Source organism: Rhinatrema bivittatum, chromosome 2 (genome assembly GCF_901001135.1).
Source record: "Rhinatrema bivittatum chromosome 2, aRhiBiv1.1, whole genome shotgun sequence".
Classification (NCBI taxonomy): Eukaryota; Metazoa; Chordata; class Amphibia; order Gymnophiona; family Rhinatrematidae; genus Rhinatrema; species Rhinatrema bivittatum.
This window is the reverse complement of record NC_042616.1, coordinates 70,108,123-70,132,829: the sequence shown is the minus strand read 5'-3', so window position 1 is coordinate 70,132,829 and position 24,707 is coordinate 70,108,123. Positions and strand designations below refer to the sequence as shown.

At 43.3% G+C, this 24,707-nt stretch overlaps 1 protein-coding gene across 11 annotated transcripts in view; it reads left to right on the top strand.

Annotated features, from left to right (window-relative positions):
- Nucleotides 1-24,707, top strand: part of OBSCN (obscurin, cytoskeletal calmodulin and titin-interacting RhoGEF) — a 745,212-nt gene that overhangs the window by 286,249 nt on the left and 434,256 nt on the right. For 10 of the 11 annotated variants that reach the window (XM_029588301.1, XM_029588307.1, XM_029588309.1 and 7 more), the window contains 6 exons: nucleotides 2,940-3,209; nucleotides 4,210-4,476; nucleotides 5,773-6,039; nucleotides 6,572-6,844; nucleotides 7,606-7,872; nucleotides 16,967-17,233. In XM_029588301.1, the coding sequence (XP_029444161.1) occupies nucleotides 2,940-3,209; nucleotides 4,210-4,476; nucleotides 5,773-6,039; nucleotides 6,572-6,844; nucleotides 7,606-7,872; nucleotides 16,967-17,233 (1,611 nt within the window). The remainder of the gene's footprint in view (nucleotides 1-2,939; nucleotides 3,210-4,209; nucleotides 4,477-5,772; nucleotides 6,040-6,571; nucleotides 6,845-7,605; nucleotides 7,873-16,966; nucleotides 17,234-24,707) is intronic. The other variant, XM_029588308.1, reaches the window with a different exon arrangement.

The following is a 24,707-nucleotide window of genomic DNA, read 5'->3' as shown; positions in this document are numbered from 1 at the left end:
TGCTCGTGTATCCCTTTAAAATTGGAAGTAAAGCTCTGCGGTTATATCATTTGTTCACACTTATCCTGCTAAAATTGACTTTCCCAGCTAAGTAGTGCTTTTGCTGCTACTTAGACAAATTCGGACTTATCCAGCTAAATAGCAGCACTCATCCAGATAAGTTCCAATTTATCCAGCTAAGTAGCAGTAAGGTCTACTTACCTAGATAAGTCTTACTTGTCCATCTAGCTAGTGCTTTTCAGACTTCTCCATTTAAGTAAGATAGCCAGATAAATGTGAAAAAAAAACTAATTAGATGTTTAAGCCTTAAAACGCTACTTATCTAGCTAAGTCAGATAGCCAGATAAATCTACAATCCTTAGGCCTGGTCTGAGCTAGTTCAAGAACTGGACCACAGTGTTTACAGCCGTGCATCTCGGCAGCTATTCCACAGAGCAATGGCAATTGGCAATTTCTGACTTGACTCTAATAAATAACTATCTTTTGGAGTAGTCCTGGAATTTAAGGACCTAAATTCAGAGGCTGGGTAAGGGTGTTTAACGGAAGCTCCACTCCCTCCCACCCCCAGCAGTACCATCCTGGTCAGACCATTTCAGAGGCTACAAGCAATCTGCTCAAGCAGTTGTCTCTCTTTCTAAGGGAGATAGTCCAGGACAAGGGGTTTGATTGGGGTAGACCCCTCCTTGTGCTCCTTCATGGCAACACTTCGAATCTTCTGCACTGGATAGTCAGACACCAGTCAGAGTGACTTCCACGTTGCCATCAGTGTAGACCTCGGTCGCAATGATATTAGACTTATTTGTTTTCTCACCGTCCACAGCTAATCCCTCTCCAGGGGATCCAAACATCCCCCTGGCTAGGATCAATGGTAACATTTTCTTTTGGGCCATGGGCCAAAGATGAATGACAACTATTGGGAAGAGAGGGCAGGCAGGTGATGTGGACATGTATAGCAACAGCAGGGATGGTAGTATAGCACACTGTTCTTCTCTGACTGGACAATGAGTACCCCCCAAGTCTCTCCTCTGTGAGGTTTGGCCCCAGGTTTATTAGTGTTGGCACAAATAAAGCATAAGTGGACACCACTTCCAAAATACCAACTCAAATTTATTTCTAGGTCTTTCAGTCATCAACTATATGCACATTAGCATAGGGACGCTTTGTCTTATTCCCCACATCATTCATCAGGATTTACATTCCACAAAGAACATTTTTCTTTTCCTTAGTCAACCCACCCTGACCACCAAGGCTCAACTCTCAAGTTTTCCTTTCATTTTACCTCAGTCTCAACCAGGGATGTGCATTCGTTTCATTCGTGTCATTTGTTTCATTCGTTTAATATTACATGCTTGTATAGGAAACGAATGAAACGAATGCACATCCCTAATCTCAACACTCTAATGAAGTAATAGAATTTACTTCTTTGGGCTCCCACAATCACCCCAAATCAAAATTCACATCCAAAGTGGACTTGCAATTTGTACTTCTTCACTATTCACAACTCCTTGGACTCTAATCTTCCACTCGGTATTCAAACTTCTCCATTCCCACAGCATGAAGAGTTGTCTGACTTCCTCTATGCAAGGGACCACTTGGGGCACTTTGCATCTAGGAATGCTCCATACTCCTGCTGTTCCAGACTATGTCCTCATAGGGAGGAACCACTTCATCTTCACCCCGGCTTCTGGCTATTTCCTTGGGAGGAAGAAACAAAAAAATCTCAATTCCACAGCCATGGGCCTCTCCCCTTGTGACGAAGAGCCCCTGCAGGTTCCTGCTTTCACTGGGAGAGTCCCTGGGTCCACCAGCCTGCAGAAAGGCCACTACATCCTGGCGGTCTCTTTTCTCTTGCTAACACCATACAAAAAATGCAAGATCCACAGCAAACTTGAAAGAGTTCAAGCAGAAAGGAAAGATTCTGCCAAATCCTTCCCCCTTTATACTTCCCACTTAACCGTTTCCCACAATCACAGACTCTGGAATCTTAAGGGGACCAACACACCACTCCTAAATCCAAACCATACTAACACAATATGTTACATGGTTACGTAGCAATGACAGCAGAAAAAGACCAAATGGTCCATCGGGTCTATACAAAAAGTTTCTTATGGTAGTAATTGCCTCTCCATGCAGGTTATCCCCGTGTTTCTGTTAAGGATAGTAACTGCTGCTCTGTGCAGGTTACCCGCTATGTCTTATGTTAACGTTAACAATATTTACAATCAAAATCAAGCAACTGCCCAACCCATAACAAAATTACTGCTAGCAAAATTTCACGGGGTGAGCAGCCTTCATGAAAACTCAGACAATGCTGCTTGAACATGCTTTGCTTTTGGCTGTAAAAGCAGTCCTGTGCTTTATCCCTAATGTCTGTGTATCAGTACTATGAACCATAAAAGTCGGGACCCAATGTTGGCTGTCTTCTGAATCCAATTCTCCTTTTCCCCCTGCCGTCAAAGCAGAGAGCGATGTTGCAGTTGCGTCAGAAGCATAATAAGTGCTACTCCATGCAGATAATCCCATGCTTAACTCTTTAAAACTGTTACTGTGCTCTGTTCTCTAAAAATGCCATCCAGTGGTCATTTGCTATTATTACATATGCAATCATACCAAATATTTCCCAAACAGGCCAAAATAATAAATCATGGGACTCTCCCACCCAGAAAATCTTGTGCAACCAGAATGGAAAAAAACAGAAAAGGATCAAATTTGGAGGTCTCCCCACAATTAGTTTTAGAAAAAGCGTTCTAGAGATTTTTTTATAACTTTATATAGAGGAAAAGAGAATCCTTTTTCAGCCAAAGGTAATCTGACTGGCAAAAGGTCAAAGCTTGCCAACTGAAAGATGTAGAGATGGTAAAACTTGGTCTGTCTTATCTTTTACTATCAGAGTTCCCTTTGTCCTCAGTAACTGCATTCTGTACTTTTCTGTTTTGCAGAGTTAAATATTGGCATCACAAAACGCCTGAAGAGCACTGAGACCAAAGAAGGGGAGAGCTGTGCCTTTGAGTGTGTTTTGTCCCACGAAAGCATTGATGATTACTACTGGATGGTGAATGGGCAGAAAGTGGATAGTGGTGGACGATTCGAGATCTTTAATAAGGGCCGAAAGTACACTCTCAACATCAAAGAAGTTATTGCCAGTGATTCTGGAGAAGTGGTATTCACTGCCCGCAACTTAAACTCCAAGGCATCACTGATAGTTAAAGGTTATTTGCCACTCAGCAGCTGATTTCATTTTCCATGCATGAACACTAATGACATACTAGAAAATAGTGTAGCCCAAGGAAGTTTGAAAAGTGAGTGTTAATCATGGGTAGGACTAGGAGTACATCAACCAGAGCATCTCTTGGGTACTAGGGGTTAAGACACATTAGATAGTAAACATAGCAGATGATAACAGAAAACGACCAATCTGTCCATTCAGGCTGCCAAGTTATTTTGTCACATCCCGGATGCCAGCCATAGAGTTTGACCACGTGCAAGATTTCTCCTTATCCAGGACAGTCTGTAATCGTCCACCTTTGTACACCGCCATCTTGGGCAGAAGATCATATAAAAAAGTTTATTTACTTATCTTAGTTCCCTCTAGTCCCCACCCATTCCTAATCACAAGCTCTGTAATAATCTACAGCAGCACTAGGGCTGCCATTGCCCATGCATCCAGCCTTCTAGATACATTGCCTGCCAGTTAGACCAGGCTACCTGAACACCTGCATTTCTGCAAGGGCTAGCCCTTTAACTATTGCGGCAAACTCTGGTTGCACCTTAGGGCTGTCCTAAAGTTAGCCAGATATATTTATCCGGCTAACTTTAAGATGGCCGGGAATATTCAGTGGCGTGGCCATACCATGAATATCCCCGTTAAGTTAGCTGGATAGCTGTATCCGGGTAACTTAACTAGCCACTCTGCGGCTGAATGTCGACCTCATCAAGATTTACATATTTAAGACCTGGGATTGTTTAAAAGCACTTTCTGCAATGAACATAAAGCTCTCACAGATTTTACCACTCTTGATAAATATGCCTAACACATTTAAACATCAGAACCAGAGCCTTAACTCTGTGTGTTTTGTTACAAATTCTGCATTAAAATAAATGTTGTGCTGCTAGTGTGACCTGTCATCCTATCACGATGAAAAATGCCCATGTGAAATTCATCAAGGTATGGGCTGAGAATCTTTGGTTCTTTTTTTTTTTTTTTTTCAGAAAAACCAGCAATGTTTACAAAGGAGCTGGAGAATAAAACAGTATCAACAGGAGAATCACTGACGCTGAACTGTGAAATTTCAAAGCCAGACTCAACTGTGAAGTGGTACAAAGATGGCAAGGCAATTCGGAAGAGCCAAAGCTATGAGATCCACCAGGAAGGAACTCAGGCCTTGCTAACTATCCATAATGCCACAGCTAAGGACTCTGGGGAATACACATGTGAAACTGAGGGCTCAAAAACCAAAGCCTCTCTTCAAGTGCAGGGTGAGTACTAGTGTATTGTGCATGAGAATTGCTGGCCTCTGTTCATCTTAAGACCAGTTACCGACTGAAAGCCGCTGTATTTCTCATCAACAAACAGGAATACAAAAAAAAAAAAGGCCCTAAAAATTTTAATTCACAGATTTACAGGGCCCAATATTCAAAGTGCGTTCAGTGCTATTTAGCCGGAGCAGCGGGACCTATACCAATAAGTAGCAGCCACTGAATATCTGCCTATGTTCAGCGGCTGCCGCTGAACCGTATAAGTCCCTTATACAGCTAAGAGTTACATGCCCAAGAGTAGGTGTGAACTGGGCGGATTAGGGGGCAGAGCAAGTTAGCTATATAACTTATATGGTTAACTACCAATATTCAGAGTTAGCCATCTAACTCTGAATATCTGTGTAAGTTTAGATAGGTCTAAATTTAGCTGAGTAGAATTATCCGGCTAAGTGCCTATATATACACATGTATTCAGTGGCTTCATCATGCTGCTGAATATACATTGTAACTTAGCTGGATAAGCTTTAACCAGCTAAGTTATTTACACAGCCAGCTTTGAATATCTACCCCACAATGTTTAGTTAGAAAAACCCTCCAATAGGATGGTTATAGCATGCCTTGTCATACCAAGTAGTATCCTAATCTTCCCGTCATCAAGATGGAACCTGATATGTATGAAGTATGGTTCATAACCTTAAGTAACTAAAAAGCATTTGTCACACATTGTCTCATTCACTGTTCAGAGCATCAGCTAACCCACTGGTTCAGAAAAGTCAAATAACCGGATGGCGTTTGTTAGTTATTCATGCAGGTTTCTCTTCTGAGAAATTCAGAGTTGTGTGAAAGATTATGCATGGAAGTTAATCTCAGCAGGACATAAACAAATATCTTCTCTATCAAGCCCCCTTCTCCTCCAAGCTTCTCAACTATCTTTTTTTTTTTTTTTTTTTGCAGATAGTCAACCATTTATATGGCTCTGGAATTTTACAGGCTAGAGAATATGGCCAATAGATAAAAGTATCTCTTGAGTTACACCAAAAATATAGTTTGATATCCTGCAGTAAAAAGCCAAAAACATTTATATTCTTAAGATTATGCTCAGTGTTTTTGTTTTTTCTTATTTGGTATATTCTAGTTCTGAAGCTGTCAGGTTTGCAATTAGGCTGCATAGCTGTAACTGCTTATTATTCACAATGTACTCAGAGGCAATGTAGCTGTTAGAGATAACGTGAATAACATTAAGTTTAACTCACTGCTACTGGTAGTACCTATTGAGGCTGGGACTTTGTTTTACAGAAATGGCTAATTGGTTCACAAAAGAACTTTCAGACATGAAAGGAGAAGAGAAAGGAACAGCTGTGTTTGCATGCGAAACAGTAAGACCCGCAGCCTCTGTCATCTGGAGAAAGGGGATGGTTGACCTCAAGACAAGTAAGAAACATGAGCTGAGCCAGAAAGGCACTGACTTGAAGCTCACGGTGAACGAGCTGGAGACGAATGACAGTGACACCTACACCTGTGACATTGGGGATGCTCAGTCCAGGGCTAAACTGTTTGTTCAAGGTACATAATGAATGAATGAAAGATGCAAGCAGTGTATGAAGGTACTACAAGTAGAACACAATTATAGCATGTGATACCAACCATTAGGCTTATTTTACTAATATTCTATGCCAAGTTACTGCATTACATTGGACGTAACACAAATATGTGATGTTTGGAGGCTGTCGGTCGCATCAACTAAGGAATTTTACAGAAAATTAGAGAAACTGTGTAGTCAGTCTTGTCCCATCCAATAGGTGTGTTTTTGTTTTCAGTGGAAGTTCATCATTTGTCTATAATCTTTGTCTTTTGATGTTCCTGCTATGTTTCTTTACAAGTTCTTTTGCCACTGCCAATGTAAAGAGAAATCATTTTTTTCTGTTTTATTCTATTCACAATTTAATGAAACTTATTCCCTGTTTTCCCAAGTTGAAGAAAGGATCTGTTTGGCTGAGGCACTCATATGGAAGGGCACTGTGAGAGACAGTCCTCCCAAAGCCCTAGTCACCAGAGAGCATGAGCACAGAGTCTGATGTGCCTGTGTTCCTTTTAGGCCACAAAATTCTAATCATTGAGGATCTGGAAGACATCGATGTCTTTGAAGGAGAATCTGCCACCTTCAGATGCAGAATCTCTCCGGCAGAGTACAGCAATATACACTGGTTTTTGGATAAGACCCCTCTCCACACCAATGAACTAAATGAGATCCAGTCCCATCAGGATGGATATCATAGGCTAACCTTGAAACAGCTGACGGTGAAGGATTCTGGCATTGTTACCTTTGAAGCCGGTGATAAGAAATCTTCTGTAAACTTGTTAGTTAAAGGTAATCCCAACACAATGTACTGGATATGTATGGGAAGTGAGAGCTATAGAGCAAGCAATAAAAAAACATTGCCCTAAGTTTATAATCAGGAGACCCAGACGCATACAAGTATAGTTTTCTTCTTTGAAGCTTCTTGGGTGTTCATCTCATCAGGGAACCAGATCCTCACAAATATTCTCTTTTAAGTGTAGATATGGATTGGAAACTGGTAGTTTGGGAGATGGAAAGCTGAGTGTTCAACTGCAATATTATTTAGAGAATAGTCTGTAATATCAGAGTATTCATTAATAGTTTAAGTTATTTTTCATGACTCTTTTAAGAATAAGGCAGTTGACATGAAGACTCTGAATATTTAAGGAAGAGCAACATGGCATTTATAAGGTACTTATGCCTGGTATTCCAGCCAATAAGATTGCTTAGAATCTAAGGAGACATTCCAAGTAGTTTAAATGTAATTTGGGGACACTGGCAATTATGAAAATACTATATTTTCAGAATGACAATAATTAGTAATTCAGGATTTTTTTAAATTTCATTTCATGCTTAAAAGCTGGAAAGGGCATTGTACATTTATCTCATTTTAGAAATTCAAAATTATAAATAAAGGAAAACCTGCAGGGAGATCCTATCAAGGAGGCTGGCCTTTTGCTAGAACATTCTAGGGGTAAAAATCTTTGCAGAGTTCTTAGTGTAGAAATCACATGTAAACTATGTGCACTGAGCTTGTAAAAAAATCTGAAACAGGTTTTATTGAATTTTAGAGAAGCCGTCCGTTATTACCAAAGGGCTCACTGACACCCAGGTGGCAGAGGGAGAGTTTCTGGTTCTTCACTGTGAGACCTCCAAACCAGACAGCCCTGTAAAATGGTACAAAGACGGGGAACCCCTCCAACTCTCCTGCAGGTGTCAGATCAGCCAGTGCGGAATGGAGGCCTCGCTTGTCATTCAGAGTGCTGGCGAGAAAGACAGTGGCAGATACATGTGCACGACCGGGACGTCTAACAGTAGTGCAGTTATTACCGTGAAGGGTAAGGATGTTTGGGCTGACAGCTTGGACTGCCACAGTTGCTCACTAACACAAATCACTGTAAGAACTCGGCAGACAGTTGCAAGTGAAGCACAAACAAGCAGCATGCATCTACACCAAGTCACCTGAAATATGCTCCCAGATAACAAGTGGAGAGGCAAAGTGTTCCATCCCTAGTAAAAGCCTTTATTTTAGGCCTGTGTAGTGACATGGCCGCCAGATCTTTTGTGTTTGAAGTGGCATAGGTGTGAATCAGTGCAAAACATCTTCCCAACCAGAGAAGTATTTTCTGTGCTAGTCTTTTCTGGCGAAGTTGCTGTAAGATTAAGGGGAGCCAAGAAATGGGACTGGGATAATATGGGAAAATAAGTGTAAGAAGATTTAATGCATTTGGGAGCCAATGTACAAAAACCTTATGTAAGAGAGAAAACATTCCATGGTAGCATTGCAGAGACAACATATAAAATGCTGGACAGTGCCTACTAAAGTCCGTGTCTCTTAAAATTTCCTGTTCTGCAGAGCAATTAAGGCAAATAGATTTAGTCAGTGTATCTGATGCATAGGGGATTACCTGAACTGCTGCACATCCCAGCCTTATTCTACCTTTCAGTAATCAGTGAAAAGCTCCATAAAGACAGAATCCTGCATTGAGCTGCAAGCAGATCAAAGCAAGCACCTAAGTGGAGATATCTTTCTTCAGTCAGGTGACAAGTATGTGGTAAAACAGAAGGAAGCTGGTTGCAAAGCACCTCATCCCTGACTCGCTGTTGGAGGATAGTGGCAATTCCACTTGAGAAACCAGAGGCCAGCACATAATGGCACTGCTCTCCGTCAGGAAAGAAGGATATTTTCGTCTCAGTAGATATTCAGAGTTAGTTGGTGGTAGCCATAACACGTAACTCATCTGGTGGTCTGATCCCATTTTCTCTTATGTGTTCAGAGTTGGCCTTTGGGACTCTTTCACCTTCACTATTGTCTTTTGTTTGTAATTGTGACACACTCATTGCAGCCTCTGTTCAGTTCTTACAACTTCCCAACAAACTTCAGAGCAAACTGCTTTGCTGTTTTCTGGAAGAAGTATACAAGGTTGTTATTAAAGGGCAAAACTAATCACCCAACTCTTTCTTGTGGCCCTTTGTCTATGTGTGGCCCTGTCTGTCTGTCTGTCTGCATGTTTGTTTTCTTGCAGGTTTGATCTTATTTTGGCAATGGTCCAAAAGGCCTCCTGCAGTCTTATCTTCTGAATGCTTCTGTATATGACCTCAGTGTAATCTTGCTTTACAAGTGTGAACACTTAACTAAGTATAGTAGAACTAACTAACATTGTACTACTGTCTGCATTCTTTACCTCGCTCTGGAGAGCGCATGAGAAACCTCTAACAGCCGGTACTGACCACCACGGCTTCTTACAACATAACTTCTATGTGGTCCTTTCTTTAATAAGTGCTCCCAGAGGAAAGGTTTAATAGCCTGTGATGAGAGAATTTTTAATACAGGATATATTTTAATGCTCATGTTTAAAGAACTTGCTTCTTACATGTTACCTTGGTGAAGTAAATGTTTATGAACGCGTGCACAGTATCTACCACAGACCAGGGGAAACTTAAATTAAGTTAATTACTTGTTTATGCAGAGGCCACAGCAGGTGTATAACAGTTGTTGAAAATGACTGGGACAGAATAGAGTTACAGTAATTTGTATGGCTACTGCACTATGCCAGACTGGCCAGATATTTGCACGAGTAGGTTTGTAGGTATTACATGAGAGAAGGGGTGGGGCCATGGGAGCGGGAGCCCTTGCCACATGGGGATGAATGTGGCATTCTGATGTCCATCATTATCCATTCCACTGTCTATTACAATTTCTACTATTATTTATTTATGGTTTTGTTTATGCATTTTATATACCGTTGTTCCAAAAGAAGATCACAAAGGTTTACAAACGCGACGTTCATATTACAGGTCAACACAACATCTAAAACATGTTAACTAGAGGGCTAGGATAGTCATTTGTGATACATAATTTCCATTTCAATAGTCTTCATATATTAGTCAGAGATTTGTCTTAACGCACTTTACCTCACTCATTACTTGTCATTCATTCTGTTGCGTGTCCCGGCTGCGCTGGTGCTGCGACCGGGCCTGCTTATCTCGGGCTTCCCTCCTCGGGCTCCGGGACGTCCTCCCTAGCCGCAGCAGCCAGCTCTCGGCACCCCCAGCGCCTGCCCCAAATGCCTCCGTCTTCGCAGGCCTCTCTATGGAGCTCCCGTAGGGGCTCCGCGTCCTCGGCCCCACCCCTAGGTGTGCGCACGGCCAGCACTCCCTCTTTTAAAGGACCCAGGGCGGGAACCTCGGGCCAGATGCCTCCCGATGACATCACCTAAGTACCAGATATAAGGCGAGGGCCTTCCCTCAGTTCCTCGCCTTGGCAAACGGGTCATCACACTTGTGTGAAGCTAGTTGCCGTCCACTGTTCCTGCGTTCCTTGTTCATGTGCTTGTTCCAGTGTTCCTGTGTTCTCGTGGTTCTCCTGTGTCCCAGCGTCTGTTCCTGATTCCGGTTCCATGTTCCGCTACCCAGGTTGTACCTTCTCAGACTGATACACGGTACTGACCTCAGCTTGCCTCTGACTACGTTTGGATTGCTGCCTGAAACTGACCTCTGCTTGACACTGACCATGCTCGGACTGATACCTGGAACTGACCCTTGCTTTCGCTGACCACCCTCGAATGGATACTCTGGCTTTGACCCTTGCGCTTCACTCGGATACTCTCTTCGCTTCTCCTGTGACCACCAGGCCTGCCCGCTCTGACGCTGCCCGCAGCCTTCTACAAACTAGACCACTAGGTGCTGCCTATCCTGCCCGGAGGACCTTCAGTTCCTGTTCCCATCCAGTAGTCTCCGGTACACTCTGTTCCAGTCTAGCTCATCTGTTCTCCACGAGCTGTGCACCCTTGCTCTTGGTGGGCATACCTCTCCAGGAGACCCTCAGAGGCCCGTCTAAGCCCAGGCAGTCCGGGTACCCAAAGGCTCAACCTATGGAACCCCCGGACTGTTATTGGTGAAGCTCCAGCTTGCCTCTGTCTCCTCGTGTGCTCTGCCTCCTGGTGGCAGGTACCCTCTGGGACCTCCCTGAGGGCCGTACCAATCCTGCGCCAGGCCAAGGGTCCACCTCCAGCACAACACATTCTTCTAACATTATCAATGTTTATAATCTTGTAGTTTTCTGCATATTTATATTTTATGTTCGCTCATAAGCATTTTGAAGAGCTAGGTTTTCAGCTCACGTTTGAAGCTCTGTCTGTTTTATCAGATGTAACATCTCTGGAAGAGAATTCCACAACCTGAGGTCTGCTATGGAAAACATTTGGTCTCTTATTTGTGTTAGATGTCTTATTTGTGTTGTAAACAAAGAACTGTGCAATTATGATGTATTGAACAAATAATCAATTCATACGAACATCATAAATAATAGCTGTTTTGTAGAATGTGATACCTCATATGATATTTGAGCCTCTCTATATTTATCAGAGGGTACTCACTTCAAAGGTGTCAAATATGCACAACGTTAACCATAATTCTGAAGATTGGTTTAACGCAAAAAGACCTTTTTTATAGTCATTGGTATCAACATTCAAAATTTCCGTGCTTTGCAATTTTTTTTGGAATTTTATATTAAGGTATATATTAAGACAGATCACTTATCATTCATTATGCGAGGCGTAAAGAGGTGACAGCTTTTTCCAAAACACTGGCATAGACCCGACATGATCCGTGTTTCGTGGACTTCTTCAGGGGTATATTCTTGCAGCGGTGTATTTTTTGAAGTCTGTCTCATCACATAATGCTTCTAGCAGGGTATGGTCCACAGTATCAAAGACTGCCATTAAATCTAATAGAACCAGGATATAATATTCATCATTGTCAAAACCCTGTAGTACAGGGTCCATTAAAAGTATGAGTAAAGTTTCTGTTGAGTGATCTTTTCTGAATCTGAATTGGTTTGGGTATAGAATATCATTGTCTTCTAAGTGGTTTCCAATTAAGATAACACTGCCTTTTCTAGAACTTTTGAGATAAAAGGCAAGTTGGATATTGGTCGGTAATTGTCCTAATCGTCAATTCTGCCAGTTTTATTTTTTAGGATTGGTTTGAACACAACGTATTTCGCCCCATAAGGGAGCTATCCTTCTGAGAGCGAGTGGTTGATTATGGTTGCATTTGTTGCAATCCAGTGCCCACCTTTATATTTTCTTCAGACCATAATTATACATTCTACTGCCCAACACTATATATTTCACTCTTTGCCTTTATATACCTTATTTCTTTGCCTACTGTTATTCTTAATCCTTATATCAAACAAGAACAATAGTTATTATTTAATACTAATGCTGTTAAAGCAATACAAGGATGAGTTACCTGCCTAATTCAAACAACTTGCTACATTTTAAAAATTCTCACACTTTCTCTAGCTACCTTCTTTGAATTTGTCTTCGGTCTGATCCTCACAAAGCAGATTCAGTTTGTTTCAAGAATATTGAGGCAGCTTTTGTCTTTTTTTTAAAAAACATAAGAATCATTTAATACAGGTTTTACTATGAATTTTGAAAATGCAATAGGGTGTTGGATTAAGTACGGGAACTCATATGCTCACCTGCCCACGATTGTAGAGAAGCAAAGAGAAAGAGAAGAAAAACAGTTTTGTATATGGGCCAATATTCCACAAATGCTTAAAGCTCCAGAAAGTGGAAGCTGGGATATACTCTTAGCGTCATGGACTGGATTATCTGGGAGGCCTAGATGGGCCAGTGGGTGTTGGTCTGACTGTTGGGAACGCCGCCCGCGGCAACCTGCAACCGGTCCCCCCTAGCTGCCTCGGGCAGCAACGGTTTAGGGCTTCCCTCCTCTCGGCATGGCACGGCGCCGAATCGGCCGACAGCATCTCTCCCATGCTGTCCAGGACGCCGGTGACTTCCTCCTCACGTGCGCTCCCTTAGGTGCGCGCGTGCGGGACATGCCAGTACTTAAAGGAGCCACAGCGGGAAACATCAGCCCGGGCCCCGAAGATGACGTCACTACTCCAGACTATTTAAGCCTGGCTCAGCTTCCTGTTCTTCGCCTTGGCAACAGGTCCTGCTCATTTGAGTGCGTTGTTGCTGTGTTCCAGAGTTCCTGCTTGTTCCTGATCCTGAGTTCCTGCTTGTTCCTGAGCCCCGCTCCTCGGTTTTTCCTCCTGGTTCTGACTTCAGCTTGATTTCCTGATTCCGCTTGTTTGCTGCCTGGCCTGACCTTTGGCTTGTCTTCTCGTCTCCACTTGTTCGCTGCCTTCCCTGATCTATGGCCTGGTTCATCGTGCCGCCTGTTCAATGCCTGCCCCGACTCCTGGACTACCCATGGTCTCTCCTGAATGCCGTCTACCTTGATCCGGACTTCCTGACACTGCCTCATCATCTCCCTGGACTCTGCTCCATGAAGAGACCCGCGCCTAAGTCCTGCCAGCCCCGACACCCAAGGGCTCAACTTGAGGGGAATGAGGGCTGGTACAGGTGAAGCTCCAGCTGGGTCTCCCCCACCAGTGCCGCCTCCTGGTGACGAGGAGCACTGGGGGCCATCCCTCGGTGGTGGTACCAACCCTCATCCCGCTCAAGGGTCCACACCCCTAATACTGACAGCATCTACTATGTGTCGACACAGAGAGATGTTTATTCAAAGGATTTGTACGGGTACCCAGACAAATCCTGCGTTTTACATTTCTGTAAGTCATAACCCAGCTCAAATATAACTGGATAAAAAGAGAGGTGTGTGTTTGGGGGGGGGGGGCATTCTGGGTGCATGGCTAATATTTATCTGGCTGGTGTTGATATTCAGCACTAGTCAGAAAAACCTATCTGGAGAAAGTCTGGTCAGAGAAAACGCTGTCCAAAAGTACCCGGGTATATTCAGCGGAACACTTACCCAAGTATGCTTCCCTGAGTATCCAGGTAAAGTATCTGGGTAAATTTACTTGTTTAACTTTCCCTCTCCTTAACTTACTCAATATTGACCTAAGCCACAAAGACATAAAGGAAAAAACGGAGATCAGCTCAGGTCTATGGCATTGTAGCAGGAACAAGAAAAGTAATATAGTTTCAGTATGCAAAATATATATTAATGTACAGTAAAGAATGTCAGTATCATATACTGACAATATACTGTTTTACATAAACAATACTAAAGGTAAATAGTTTTATTTATATTCCACTTTTCACACTTTTTTCAGTGCTTCAAAGTGAATTACATTCAGGTACTATAGCTATTTCCCTATCCCCAGAGGGCTTACAATCTAACGGGCCGATACAGTACAGTGCGCTCCATTGGACGCGTGTTTTCGACGCACTAGCATTACCCCTTATTCAGTAAGGGGCCAAAAACGCGCGTCCAATCCCCCGAACCTAATAGCGCCCGCAACATGCAAATGCATGTTGATGGCCCTATTAGGTTTTCCCGTGCGATTCAGAAAACAAAATGTGCAGCCAAGCCGCACATTTTGCTTTCAGAAATTAGCGCCTACCTTCGGGCACCGGGAAAGTGCACGGAAAAGCAGTGAAAACTGCTTTTCCGTGCACCCTCCGACTTAATATCATGACGATATTAAGTCGGAAGTCACGAAAGTTTCCAAAAGTAAAAAAAAAATAAATAAAATTTGAAGTTGGCCCGCGGCTGTAGGGTCAAAAACCAGATGCTCAATTTTGCCGGTGTCCAGTTTCCAAGCCTGTGGCTGTCAGCGGGCTGGAGAACCAACACAGGCTGTCAAACCCACTGACAGCCAGGCCTCATTTGAATAGAGAATCACACGCACAGGAGAGTGGCCTGTGTGCACACCAGGAGAGCAGGTGTTTGCCTGCTCTCCCATGGACTTTACTGTATTGGCCCATAAGTTTGTACCTGAGACAGTGGAGGGTAAAGTGACTTGCCCAAGATCACAAGGAGCTACAGCAGGACTCAAACCCTGGTCTCCTGGTTCATAGCCCACTGCTTAAACCACTAGGCTGCTCCTCCACTTGTTAGTAAACAAGAAGTAGCCTTTTTTGAAATAAATACTGTTTTACTTTTTTTTTTTTAATTAAATTCCAAAATTAAATTGCAACTTAAGAGTGCAATGAATAGCCTAGTGGTTAGAGCAGCGGACTATGAACCAGGAGACCTGGGTTTGAGTCCTGCTGTCACTCCTTGTGACCTTGGGCAAGTCACTTTACCCTCCATTGCCTCAGGTACAAAACTTAGATTGTAAGCCCTCTAGGGATAGGGAAATACCTACAGTACCTGAATGTAAACCGGTGTGATATCTCGATTGAGATCAAATGTCGGTATATAAAAATAATAAATAAAATAAAAAAATAAATATATTGATCATTTATCAAGCACATAAAACAAAACAAAACAATTAACATTTGAGGATAATGGCACTTATTTAGGTTTTAGAATGGCAGCCATGGGGATGAGAGTTACACCTGCTGTAAGAATCCTGCTGAATATCAGTGAATACAATTAACTGGCTAACTTTAAAACCTATATTTCAGTATAGCCAGCTAGTTTACAATTATCCAGTAGCCAGGTAGCACCCAAGCCAACCCTGACTCTTCTGCTTGTGCCAGCATCCTCAAAATGGCCCGAGCCGCTGAGACTACAGTACAAGCATAGCACTCTCTGCGGCATCATGCATTGCCTTGACAGCAGTGCTGATAGCATCTTCCTTTCTTCAGTCCTTTGAAATCAACAAAGCATTGAAAAGGTCAGACAGCGGAGCTTCCAGAACTTCCCTGAGTTCCCTTAATACCCCTGGATGTATCCCATTCAGCCCCATTGCGTTATCTACTTTTTTTGCCTCATACTTTGAGGATGGGGGAGAGGAGAAAGAAAGTGGTGGCCTCTACTATGATACATCCTGCCGATGGGAAGAGGGTGAGGAGTGGTTTAGTTTTGGAGGAGATTTTCCTTCCAGCCCTCAGCCAGTGAGGGGAGCATGGGCAGTCATTGGGCAGAGAGGAGATATAAAATAAGAGAGGGGGAAAAAAACAGGGAATACAAGAAACTCTATAAAGAAAGCAGCAACAAACTGCATTTTAATGGCTCTTCCAAATTCTGGCATATGTGATTTTTGTGGTTGAACATTTTTAGGAGTGTTATATCTTATGAACAAACCCACAGACTGATGAGAATTGTCTTTCAAGAGCATTCTGCATCGCCTGTTTACGCTACTCTTGCCAAGAATTTATCTGGCTATCTCTTCTTTATTCTACTTTATTAACTTATTTTGTATTTGTATTTTTACTGTGTGTTTTTAAGTAAGTCAGTGTAAAATAGAGTAGCAGAGAAGAATTTTAGGTAACTCAGGGGGTCATTTTCCTACCCTATCGCACGCGAAGAGGGACTTTTCGCACACGATCGCTACAAAGGGGTGGAGTCGGGGTGGCGTCGGCACCGGAAGAGGAGGAGTCAGGGCGGCGTCGGGGCGGATGCCGCGAAGACTTCGCTGGCGGCGATAAGGTAAGCCACGTTATCGCCGCCAGTAGCGCGCCCAATAGCGCCACCTTTCACGGTGGCGCTATTGGGTGCGAAAGCTGGCAACGATAACACCGCAGTAGTGCGATCGCTGCCGGCTTTCGCAGGCCTGCCCCGCCCCCCATCACCGCCAAATTCAGGGAGCTCCGCGAAGTTAGAAAATCCAGCCCTAAGGTAGCAGCCATTTAGCTGGGGGCAAGAAAACAAGAAAAAACAAAAAGTTAAGTCAAGGTTGAAAAAATGGGGTACCAAAAGGGAAAAGTGGGAGGGAACAGAATCATACCCTCCGGGAAGGGAGTCTGGAAGAGATACTGAATGATTGTGCAGCAAGAAGGTAAGGAAGACCTGTGGCCTTAAGGGAAGGCCAGTAAGTAGGATATTAAAATGGTGCAGCCTTGACTAATGGCAGCTTAAGTTCTTGTCTAAGAGTTGTGCCATTGCTGAGTGGTTCTTAATTTTGGAAAGCCCTTGGCTTTAACTGAGAAAACAGACAGGATTGTATTTGCGGAGTGGCGAAGATGAGATTTTATAACACGGTGTATTTATAAACTTTAGCCCTGCCGATCAGCTTCAAAGAAGAGCTTCAGGATGCTGAAGCCACAGAAGGAGAAACGGCAGCCCTTTGCTGTGAGCTAGCAAGGCCCGATGCCTCTGTGGAGTGGAGGAGAGAGGACAAGCTGCTCCACCCCAGCAGTAAACATGAGATGAAGCAGAAGGGCGCCGTGGCAGAGTTATTAATCCACCAGCTGGAGCAGGAAGATGCTGGGAGCTATGCCTGTTGCACCAGAGACCATAAAACTGCTGCAACTTTGACAGTAAATGGTAGGTGAACAGTATGTATACAAATTCTTTGAAATGCACTGGAAATGAGCTTTGAAGCTGGAGAGCTCAGCTGTTTATCTCATGTCCATTGATTATAATAAAATAGTGGCAATTTTATAAAATAAAAAAGACACCGTTCATTTGCTGATAAGATACCGGGTTTTAGGGGGAAGTTTGTGCCTGTGCCAGTCCTATTTCTCTATGCCCCCCCCCCCCAAAACCTGTCACCCCAGACTCTCTCTCTCTTCCCCCTTCCAGCCAGTCCCCATCACCTTCTTTCTCCCCTCAACTTTTTTTTTAAAGCTGTTGATGCTGCTGTTGCCCCACTTTTCTCCTCTTCTTCTTCCTGGCAGTGACACTGCAGGCCTCCATCCAGGGGCTGTGATCGTCTTCCTCTTTTCTCTTCCTCCCCACAGCCGTGTCACGGGTTTCTGGGTGGGGAGCGGCAGAATTGGCTCCGCTCTTCTCATCCTTCCAGCAGTTGGTGGTGCAGACTCCTGGGGGGGGGGGGGGGGTCACAGCTGTCACCGCTGCTGTTCCAGCATCAGCGCTTCAGGCTCCTGGGGGCTGTGATCAGGCCCGTGCTCTTCTTCCCGGTGTGCAGTGGCTTAAAGAACCCAGGCCACAGCAGCACTGCAGAGCTTCTCCGGGCTCAGCGATTAAACCCCCCCCCTTCCCTTTTTTTTCTCTCTGTGAGCGCCATTCTCTCCTGGCAAATGATATTCTTGCAGGCTCAAAGGCTTCAGGTTGGTGCCTTGGCATGACCCAGCAGAAAATAAGCACTGCAACTCGCGAAAGTGAACACATCTCCCCTATTCTTAATGAATTACACTGGCTCCCTATTGCCTCACGTATACACTTTAAAACTTTATCCATCATACACAAAACCCTACATACCCACAATATGCACTGGCTTAACGACTCCCTGCATTTCCATGCATCCAATAGACCCACTAGATCTCACTACGCAGCTACCTTGCACACACACCCCCCCCCCCCAACCAAACTCACGCACCTGTCTTCAATGAAAGACCGTGCCCTATCCATTGCAGGGCCAGCAATCTGGAATACCATGCCCACAGACTTACGACAAGAAATCTGCCCAAAAAAATGTAAACAAAAATTAAAAGCCTGGCTATTTAAACAAGCCTTCTCCTAACCATCTCCATAATACACTGATATTCTAGTACTCCCCCCTACGTTATGTATTATTTAAACAAGCTTTCTCATAACCTTCCCTATAATACACTGAAACTCTAGTACTACCCCTACGTTATGTAATGTTAGTATTATGTATTGTTAGATTATCAGTTTCCAATATGTAGTTTTTGTTATCAGTTAGCATTATGTATCTATGTCATCAGTTATCTGTAAAACACCGTCGCTGCATTTATTTATTTATTTATTGAGTTTTGTATACCATCATTCGGTAGAGCCATCATAACGGTTCACAGATTATGTAAAATTAGTAGTTAAGGGTTTACAGCTTATGTATAACTTAGTAGTTACATAACAGTAAAAAATCAAGTGAACAGTACATATTTTTCTTCACATATTCAGTTCCTTGTAAACCGATGTGATGTTCCTAACGAATGTCGGTCTATAAAATCTCTAAATAAATAAATAAATAAATACATTAATTAATAAATAATATGTTAACACAGCAGTTATCGGCAGAGAAGGACCTCTTGGCCCATTCAGTCTACCCAGTTGCTTCTGGCAACTATGTCACTGCAGATTCTATTCAAACTCTGGTCATTTCTGTCCTGCCCTTTCCACCTCTCTGTACCTCTCCAAAATGTGCTTGATTTTTGTCACTGTTTTGGTTATTACCATCTCTTATATTAGGTTATTCCAAGCATCCACTGCACTCTTGCTTAAATAGTGTGTCCTCACATTTCTTCTGAACCTCCTTCCTTCCAACTTCATACCTTGATTCCCTGTCGTTGTCCTTCCTTTCCAATGGAGACTGCTAGCATGATGTATTCTGAAGCCTGCTTGACATTTGAATGTTTCTGTCATATCCCCCATCCTTTCTTTTGTCTCGAGATTCCACTTCAGGTTCCTTAAGTCTCTCTGCATGGGGCTTGTTTGGCAGGCACTGCGCTACTTTGCTGTCTCTCTGAGCTGCTTCCTGTTGTAACGTGGCCAATCATGGCTTAGGAAACAGCCAAGAGAAATAAGGAGGCAGATTCTGGCTGTTTCCTTAGGTGCAGTTCATTTACAGTGAGAAAGCCAAAATCAAACAAATAATTCAGCTCACCTTAACTTCAGGTAACACACAGTCCTCAAACACAGCAGGTCTTGTGTAGGCTGGGTTAATGCCTGCTCCCCAGGGCCTCTCTAACCCTTCTGGGCCCTGCCTTCTTATGCTAGGCTGAAAGGATCTTCCCTGGTCCCAGAATCCCCTGCTGGGTTGAGACTTAAGGAGGACTGGGCCAGATAGCAGTGACCAGTCCCTTAAGGTGGTCTGAGATAGTTTCCTATAGATTCACTAACACTTCGAATATGCTAATGTGATTACAAGGTATGACCTCAAGAAGGGAAGACAAAGGCAATAATGCTGTCCCCTTTTTGTACTGTTGACACCTCTCACTAATTGCCTGAGCTTAAGGTTAGCTTTCCTTGCTGCATTATCTCACTTACCTGGCAACTTCGGCTTCTCAGAAATTATTGTTTCTGTTTGGTAGTTGCCAGGTTTGATCCTCCTAAGTGATAAGTAGATATTGGAATTTTGTTCCTGAGCTTAGTATATTTTTTTTATTTAAGCAGAACTTCCAAACTGATCATTCTAGGTTTTTTTCAGGGCACCTTTCATTTTATCTCTCTTCCCCCCCACCCCCAACACAGCTAATTTATTTATTTATTTATTTATTTATGTATTTATTTTTAAAAATGTATGAATCGCTTTACAGATCTTACAATAAGGCCTTCCAAAGTGATGTAAAACAATTAAAACCATAAAAACAATACAAATTAAAACAATAAAACAAATGATAACAAAAGAACTGTAGCAGTGCCAGAAAGTGACATGCCCGTGAGGTTCCCACTCCCCACGGGCCAGAAGACAAGCCCTGCGGGAGCACCAGAAAGTGACACACCTGTGGGGCTCCCCCTTGCAATGGGCCAAAAGAAAAACCCTGCCACAGAAGTGCAAATAGTCTTGTACCAGTGGAGTTTCCACAACCAACCAGCAGAAAGAAAAAAAAAAGACTTAAACGTATTGAGGGACACCTTTCCAGAATGAGAGATGCTAATGGGAGAATCGAGCAGGGGTGGGGATAGTTGGGATTAAGACTGATGTGGCCTGAAGAGGATTGGAGGCAGTGTAAAGCAGCTGCTTCTCCACGTAGTTTAAAGACATTCTAAAAGATAAATTGGTAAATTTTAAAGAGGTTGACGCAAGGACTGAGACAGAAAGCTGAGAGCTGTCCTTGGTCCTGAAATTCATTTTTTTTTTTAATGGTCACTTCTTTCTGAGGGAAAATTCAATTTCAAAGAAATATCTAGCTTATAAATACAATCCTTTCAAATAAGATAAGGAAGTAATTTTTTTTTGAGCTAAAGAAAGTTACAAATAATTGTGAGCAGAATTGTGGGAATGTATATTAAATCTATTCTTTTTGAAGAACAGAATGTGAAAGAGGGCCCTTTTAAAAGAAAATAATATGTTTGGAAATTGTGAAACTGAAACTGTTGAACCAAAACTGGTTTAAACTAAAGAGATTTGCACTGGTATGTTCAGGCAGTGGCTTCGTTTGTGTGGTCAGTAAAAGAGTAGCTTAGCAGCTAGTGACAAACAGATTAAAGCAGAACTGGAAATCTGATGGTAATATAGAGCACCAGTAACAATCCCTCAAGCTGATTGCTCTACATGAACTGATGTAACAGAAGAATCAGAACTTTAAGATAAAATTGTACTTCTAACAGGCAGATCCTGAAGAGGAATAAAACTGGGGGAAAATTTACCGAGAAGCAGTGGCATACTGAAATCTATTTTTTAATGGAAAAGAGTGCCCCCTAGTCCTTCTATTATACGAAAGAGTAAATATTCGATCCATATTTACCCATTCTAGACCTCTCATGATTTTAAAGACCTCTGTCATATCTCCTCTCAGCCGTCTCCGCTCCAAGATGAACAGCCCTAACCTCTTCAGTCTTTCCTCATAGGGGAGCTGTTCTATCCCCTTTATCATTCTGGTCGCCCTTGTCTGTACCTTCTCCATCACAACTGTATCTTGTTTGAGATGCAGCGATCAGATTCGTATATAGTACTCGAGGTGCGGTCTCATTATGGAGCGATACAGAGTCATTATGCCATTTTATGTTTTATTAACCATTCCCTTCCTAATAATTCCTAACATTCTGTTTGCTTTTTTGACTGCCGCAGCACACTGAGCAGTTGATTTCAATTTATTATCCGCTATGTTGCCTAGATCTCTTTCTGCAATTTATCATAATCTGCTTGTGATTTAACTACTCTGAATAATTTTGTATCATCTGCAAATTTGATTACCTCACTCATCATATTTCTTTCCAGATCATTTATAAATATATTGAAAAGCACCAGTCCAAGTACATATCCCTAAGGCACTCCACTGTTTACCCTTTTCCACTAAGAAAATTGACTATTTAATCCTACTCTCTGTTTCCTGTCTTTTAACCAGTTTGTAATCCATGAAAGGACATCGCCAACTATCCCATGACTTTTTACTTTTCTTAGAAGCCTCTCATGAGGGACTTTATCAAATGCCTTCTGAAAATCCAAATTCACTACATCGCCTGGTTCACCTGTATCCACATGTTTATTAACCCTTTCAAAAAAATGAAGCAGATTTGTGAGGCAAGTCTTGCCTTGTTTAAATCCATGCTGACTGTGTTCTATTAGACCATGTCTTTCTATACGCTCTGTGATTCTGATCTTTAGAATAGTTTCTACTATTTTTCCCAGCACTGAAGTCAGGCTCACTGTGCTATAGTTTCCTGGATCACCACTGGAGCCCTTTTTAAATATTGGGGTTACATTGGCCACCCTCAAGTCTCCAGGTAGAATGGATGGTTTTAATGATAGCTTACAAATTGTGTCATTCTTTCAATGTATCCTTTGTTTACTTGTTGTTAAGTTACTTTTCTACTCTGCACTTGTGTGACTCTCCTTCCCTGTTGTAACTCCCTGTTAACATGTAATTTCTATCTGCTGTTTAAATGTAAACCAGTATGATGTCTCCACTAATACCGGTATATAAAAGTCTTTAAATAAATAAATAAATAAATAAATAAATAAATAAATGTATTCCATTATGACACAATATACCTTTTTTCCCACTGCTTGAGGGAATACTGTTTGTAGATAGAAGCAAACCATATAAATAGAAGCATTCCTTAATATTTCCAGGGCAATCCATAGAAACTCAGCTTCTCCATCTCTTCTACCTTACTCATATTTCAGTAGTTTCTTTCCATGCCTAATATAAAAAACTACTTCCTTCCCCTATTTTCACTATTTTGTCTCTTCCAAAGTATATATCCTGGAATATCACATTCCATTCCTGATATCTGTTACACTGGAAGATCAGTTTTAAAAGGAAAGTGCGTGTTGCGCTCGGGGGTGGACCCCTGTCCTGTGGCAATACAGGGACTGTCCACAGGGGGCGGAGCACGGAAGGAGACAGAGGCGGGATAGAGCTTCACCACTGAAAGCCCGAGGTCCCCCCTGGGAGGAGCCCGTAGGGACCCGGGCCGCTTGGACTTAGGTGGGAGAGTATACATCCGGCGTGCCCACAGACACTAGAGGAGTGCTATCGGGTTCGAGGCTGGAAACAGGTTGGAGGAGAGCGAACCAATATTGAGATGGTAAGGACAAGGCTAGGGACAGAGCCAGAATCAAGCAAAGTCAGGTGAGCAAGGTCAAAGTCCAGGAATCAGTCCGAGGAGTGGTCAACGAAGCAAGGGTCAAGATCCAGAGGTCAGGCAAGGTCGAAGAGCAGGCAGAGGTCTTGGGCAGGCGGCAGGCAGGCAGGTCTGGAACAAGCTGAGGTCTTTGGCAGGCGGCAGGCAGGCAGGCAGGTCAGGAACAAGCTGAGGTCTTTACCAGTAAGTCAGTCCGGGGTAAGACCAGGGAGACGAACAACGAACACTGGAACAAGCAGGGCAAGGACACAGGTACAGGCAGGAACGGAACTGGAACAGAAGGACAGGAACACAAGCAAGGGCAATCTCAGGAACAAACCGACTCAATTGCCAAGGCAAGGAATTGAGGCCAGGAACTTCCTTTTAACATGAGTTCAATCAGGGTGCGCCGCGGAACTAGGCCCCGCCCTGGAACCTACATCAGGACGGCTGGTCCGGGAGCACGTAGGGGCGTGGCTAGCTGCTGAGACGCTGATGCCCAGCGTGAGGCCTGGCTTGCGACCAAAGGCCTGGCGACTGCCGCCGCAGGACGCTGGGGCCAAGCTGGACTTTCAAGGGCCACGAGGGAGACAGATCCGGGACCCGCTGTGTGACCCTGAAGGTGAGCAGTCCCGTGCGCAGGACGACTGCGGGCGGGGTGCGTAACAGTGAGTGCACCTAGAAACACGCGTATCGGCACGCGAGTGTTAATACGCTGTAATTTTTTATCATGCCCGCAAGTTCGTGCATATCATTTAAAATCCCTCTGCTGCGCGAATGTGTGCACGAAATCTTAAGAGGCAGCTCAAGTAAATGCCCGCATGTATTTCCGTTAGGGCTTTACCAGCTTTTACGAGCGTAAAACATGCTCATGCGAGGAAAAGCCAGTTTTTCCAATTAGTCCACCAGTTTGTCCAGTTGATATTGAGGTCTTTCAAGACCCCTCCAGTTCTTCATCCTGTAAGCCTCCCACTTGTCCCCAAACCTTCATGCTGTGCTGAAGAATCCAAAACTCAAGATCTCTAGACTTATTTCTCATCAGGACCTGCAGCAAAGTTATGTGGATAACATACGGATGCGTGCCATAGTCAGCTTTTTTAAAATTCGGAGTTACACGCATAAGTCGTAGCCTGTCCCGGAACACCCATGCTCTGCCCATGTCCCGTCCCTTTTCCACCCCTTTATTCTTGACACGCGTAACCCTTACTTCGTGGATTCTTAAAATTCGCATTGCGCACGCACAGCCTGTATGTGTGCTTATGTGGCCGTTTTTGTACGAGCAACACTCTTAAAATTGACCTGAAAGATTCTGTGATTGTAACCTCATCCAAGTCTGCCTCTGCCCTGGTGGCTTCCAAGCTATTGATTTTGGTGACAAGGTTTCAAGAGTTTACATACATGGCTCTCTAAGATAATGTTCCGCCATCCCCTCTTGCTTTCCTGTTATCCTCTTTCTTGTCTTCCAATGACTATTTCATTAACCAACCCTCTAGCTTGCCTTCTTGCAGACATCATTACCAGATTAATGTCGGCCTTTCAGTCCTTTAGCATTTATTCTATTTACTTCATTTGCTTGTGGAGATGA